General features: G+C 40.4%; 1 protein-coding gene across 1 annotated transcript; it reads left to right on the forward strand.

The window, feature by feature from the left end:
- Positions 1–3,606: 3,606 nt before the first annotated feature.
- On the forward strand, positions 3,607–4,008 carry TMEM60 (transmembrane protein 60; the record flags this gene model as incomplete). The annotated part of the gene is made up of 1 exon (XM_084230063.1): positions 3,607–4,008. The coding sequence occupies one exon, from the start codon at positions 3,607–3,609 to the stop codon at positions 4,006–4,008; it is 402 nt and encodes a 133-aa protein (XP_084086189.1).
- Between the last annotated feature and the right edge of the window lie 615 nt (positions 4,009–4,623).

A 4,623-nucleotide genomic window follows, 5' to 3' on the forward strand; every position in this document is an offset into this window, starting at 1 on the left:
AGAGGTTCATCTCGCACAGCTACCCCTGGAACGAGGCGAGCTCACTTGTTAGAGTACTGGCCGCGAGGACAGGGAAATGGGAAGCGTTTGGGAAGCACCAAGGACAAATTAATGAGTCCATACAACTGACATCGAGACTGGTGCTGTGGACAGGTGCTTTTGATTTCCATTTGGGGGCAACTCAGAAGATTTTGATAATGGGTAAGAACCTTCACAAATGGGAAATGAAATACTTTAGTTGAGCAAATTTTCGTTTTTTAAAAAATGCAATCACATTCTCTGAGGACAAAGAATAGCAGTAGGAAGCAAATATGATTGCTTAAATTAATGAAGATTTGTTAATAAGTTAATAAAACTGGGTTCATGTTATTGTAAGCCACCGTCTACAACCCTTCGAGCATAATTTAAATTCCAGGTTGAGGGCTTTTTAAAAGTATAAATGCATACAGAACTTGGGTGTGTCCCACACTATGAAACTTGTAGCCACGTGACTATTCTGTGTCTCCTTTCACATTCAGTTGGAAATTACCTGTGTTGAGTGCAGTTGCTGCTCAGTGTGTGATTAAAAAAATGTAGCTTGAGTTATCCAATGGCTAATAGAAAAATTACATTTAAACAAGTTTATCAATGAACTTTTTAAAGGTTCACAAAAAAATGGCCATAAAGATTGGAGATGGGGGGGGGCCCTCCCTGGTGGCACTGTCAAGCTGTTGCTAGACACTGTGGCATCTGTGGCATGGGTTCCATCCCCAGGCAGGAGCTAACCCACATGGTGCAGCAGACCTCTCCTGTCTTGCCCGCTGCTCCCCTCAGCAGTGTTTTTCAGTAGGTCTGCCTGTTCTGCTCCCACTCTCTCTGGTGAATCCTCTCACCCTCCACACCTCTGGCCTAGACCCCAGTTCTTGTATGCATTTATAAGTAAAAATAAATGTTTAAAAATATATATAAAAAGATTGAGATCAGAATTGAGTAAACTTAGTGTATACTGTATAGTGTGAAATCCATCTTTAGTTATTAATCAGCACATACCCTACCATCTCATCTTCCAAATTCAGTCCCATTTTCCACAATGGCAGCCTCTGGCCAGGAAAGGAGACCAGCACAGAAAATGCCTTCCTGGGAGCAAAAGCATGTTTTTCATACTGCTGCATGAAGCATCTGCCAGCTAAATAAACAAGTTGAGTGTCAGCAGGTGGGGATCAGGGGCAAGAGAGTGTTAAGAGGCCCTCAAATCACTAGTAATACAAAACACACACACACTGAGATAATCACTGACTGTTTAAAAGTCAGGGAGATGTAGCAGAGAACTTCAAAGTTAAACAAGCCAGTCTGATTTCCCATCCACTTCCCCTTTTTCCTGCATTTTTAGTCTTACCACCCAGCCTTTTGTTACCATTCCTACCAATTTCTGATCTTCCCTTTTTCCATCAAGTGACCACTCTAATCTTCAATCACCACTCCCCAGTAGCTTATTTCACTCAGCTTATAATAATAGATTCCTTTTTTAGTGAAAACATATTCTCAGTATCATTGTCTTATATATAATACTTCTCCAACTGTTTCAAAGGAATAAAATGTCGACCATTTGCATTTTGTATTTCTGTTAATTCCTCACCTAATTACATGTAGTCTAGCTTCTGACTTCCCATTCTGCTTAACCTTATTCCAAATGTCCACAAATTAATATAAAAAACTTAAGTATAGAACATACTATAAAACTATATGTAGGGCCTCCCTGGTGGCGCAGCAGATTGGGCGCAGTGCTGTGAGGTTGTCCGCAGCCTCTGCAGCACGGGTTCGATGCCCGTCGGCTGGTGAGAATCCCACATGGCTTGGCAGACCTCTCCTGTCTCCCCCAGCTGCTCCCCTCAGCAGTGTATTTCAGTCAGTCTGCGTGTTCTGCTCCCCACTCTGTCTCTGGTGAATCCTCTCACCTTCCCATGCCTCTGGCCTATACCCTAGCTCTTGCATAAAAATAAATAATAAATATTAAAAAAAAACTATATGTAAAAATTAAGTAATGCTGATACCCAAGTTAAGGATTAATGCATTCCCAATCATATCCAAGCTTATAGGAATTAGTAATTTTAGCATTGAAAAGAATGAAAGAATAAAGTTATTGATAGTAGCAGAAAATACTCTGGGAAAGGCCTTCCAGATATCAACAATATCTAGAACATACCCAGTAACAGTCACATTGTATTGGTAGAAAAGAGAAATCTAGATTAGTACTATGGATATAAGAATTAGCCCCAATTATAGACTAGTTTAGCATCTAATAATTATTAAATATCAAGTTTATTAAGTGATCTTGACTAGTGGACAGCAAATAGTGAAAAATCTATACCACAAACCAAAAAATATGGCTATTAAGAGGAAAAAAGTTTTAAGACTAGTAGGTATTTGTAAGAATTTTAGTGGTGGCGCAAGGGGTTAAACCTTAGCCCTATCAAGCTGTCCCCAGCCACTGAAGCGTGAGTTCGAACCCCGGCCAGGGAACTAATCCACATGGCCATGGTCCAGCAGACCTCTCCTGTCTAACTTGCTGTGCTCCTCAGCAGTGTATTTCAGTAGTCCATCTATTCTGCTCCCCACTGTGTCTCTGGTGAATCCTCTCACCACTCCTATACCTCTGGCTTATACCCCAGTTCTTCTATGCATAAATTAAAAAAAAAAAGTTTTTTTAAAAAAAGAATTTTAATGAGAATATTTACAAATATAAAACTCAAACTGTAAAAACCCATTCTGATCAATGCCTTCTATATTACTTAGCCCAAAGACCGCTTAACATCCTAATTCTACTTGATGTCTTTTTAATTTCCATTAGTAATTTCTTCACCAAAACCCTCCTCTCTTGGCTTAATGCCATCTCTTCCTTTTTTACTACCTTGATTTTTATTTTTTTTTAAAGATTTATTTATTTATGTAAGCACTGGATACAGTCAGAAGCGTGGGAGGGTGAGAGAATTCACCAGAGCGGGGAACAGAACAGGCAGAATGACAAAATACACTGATGAGGGGCGTGGCAGGAGAAGTCTGTCGCGCCATTTGGGACCCTCGCCAAGCGGCCGGGGATCGAACTGGCGCTGCAGAGGCTGTGGACAGCTTCGCAGCCCAGCGCGCAACCGCTGCGCCACCAGGGGAGGCCCTAATGTGGTTTTTTTTTGTTTTTTTTAAAATAGAAATGCAAGGTGCAAAAAGGTTAAGACATCCTTGAGCTACAGGGATAAAGTTAGGCATGTCTGAGCTTGAGTGACACAGATTTAAAGGACACACTGTTCCTGAGCCAGTTGAATAGAGTTTATATCGAGTGAATTTTCCAAAAATAAAAAAATACTGTATTTTGTCATGAGTTATAAGGAATAATGGATATAAAACGATCAAAAATAGTTGCAAATTTTACAGGTTTTGAAAGGAAGAATGTTAGAATATTTTCAAAATTAGGAAATCTCTGAGTAGGAAAGAGTCAGCTTTGTTCAATAGGATTGGAAGTGATTTTTTTTTTTTCCTGTCCACTACTCAAAACAATCTTAACTTTTTTTTTTCCTTTTCTTAGGGTTTGTTTCCCCTTTTTCAGCTCCACAACAGCCTCTTTAAACTGTTTAAATGAGAATGTCCTTGGCTCAGAGAGTACTACTCACCTGGCTTTTCACATTACTCTTCTTGATCATGTTGGTGTTGAAACTGGACGAGAAGGCACCTTGGAACTGGTTCCTTATATTTATTCCTGTCTGGATATTTGATACTATCCTTCTTGTCATGCTGATTGTGAAAATGGCTGGGAGATGTAAGTCTGGCTTTGACCCTCGACATGGATCACACAATATTAAAAAAAAAGCCTGGTACCTCATTGCAATGTTACTTAAATTAGCCTTCTGCCTTGCACTTTGTGCAAAACTGGAACAGTTTACTACCATGAATCTGTCCTATGTCTTCATTCCTTTATGGGCCTTACTGGCTGGGGCTTTGATAGAGCTTGGATATAACGTATTTTTTGTGAGAGACTGACTTCTCAGGGCATCATCCCACCTTATTACTATATCACAAACTGTCATTAAAGTGTTCTGAATCTTTGCAATTTTGAAGACTACCAGAGGATTGAGAAAAATACCAAATGTAGTTTTATACTGCTTCCATAAAATAGTTTTGGTGAATCATGGACTTCCAGTCAACCAAAAGCTTGTTCAATATTTGAGTTCTTAATATTCTTGTTAGCCCTATGTAAATAAAGTTTGTTTTGGACCTTATTTTCTCCTTTACTCTTGAATCTGTTGTAAACCTGTGGTTCATAATTAAGTAAATCTGAAATCTTTTTTTTTTTTTTTAAAGATTTATTTATTTATTTATATAAGCACTGGGTACAGTCAGAAGCGCGGGAGGGTGAGAGAATCCACCAGAGCCAGAGCAGGGAGCAGAGCAGGCAGAAGGACCGAGGTACACTGCTGAGGGGAGCAGCGGGTGGCAGGAGAGGTCTGCGTGCCATGCGGGACCATCCTCCGGTGGCCGGGGAGCAGCCGGGGATTGAACCGGTGCTGCAGAGGCTGCAGGCAGCTTCGCAACCCAGCGCTCAACCGCTGCGCCACTGGGGAGGCCCTAAATCTGAAATCTTTAATCAACATATTT

The sequence above is a fragment of the Talpa europaea genome, assembly GCF_964194135.1.
Source record: "Talpa europaea genome assembly, chromosome: 3".
Classification (NCBI taxonomy): domain Eukaryota; kingdom Metazoa; phylum Chordata; class Mammalia; order Eulipotyphla; family Talpidae; genus Talpa; species Talpa europaea.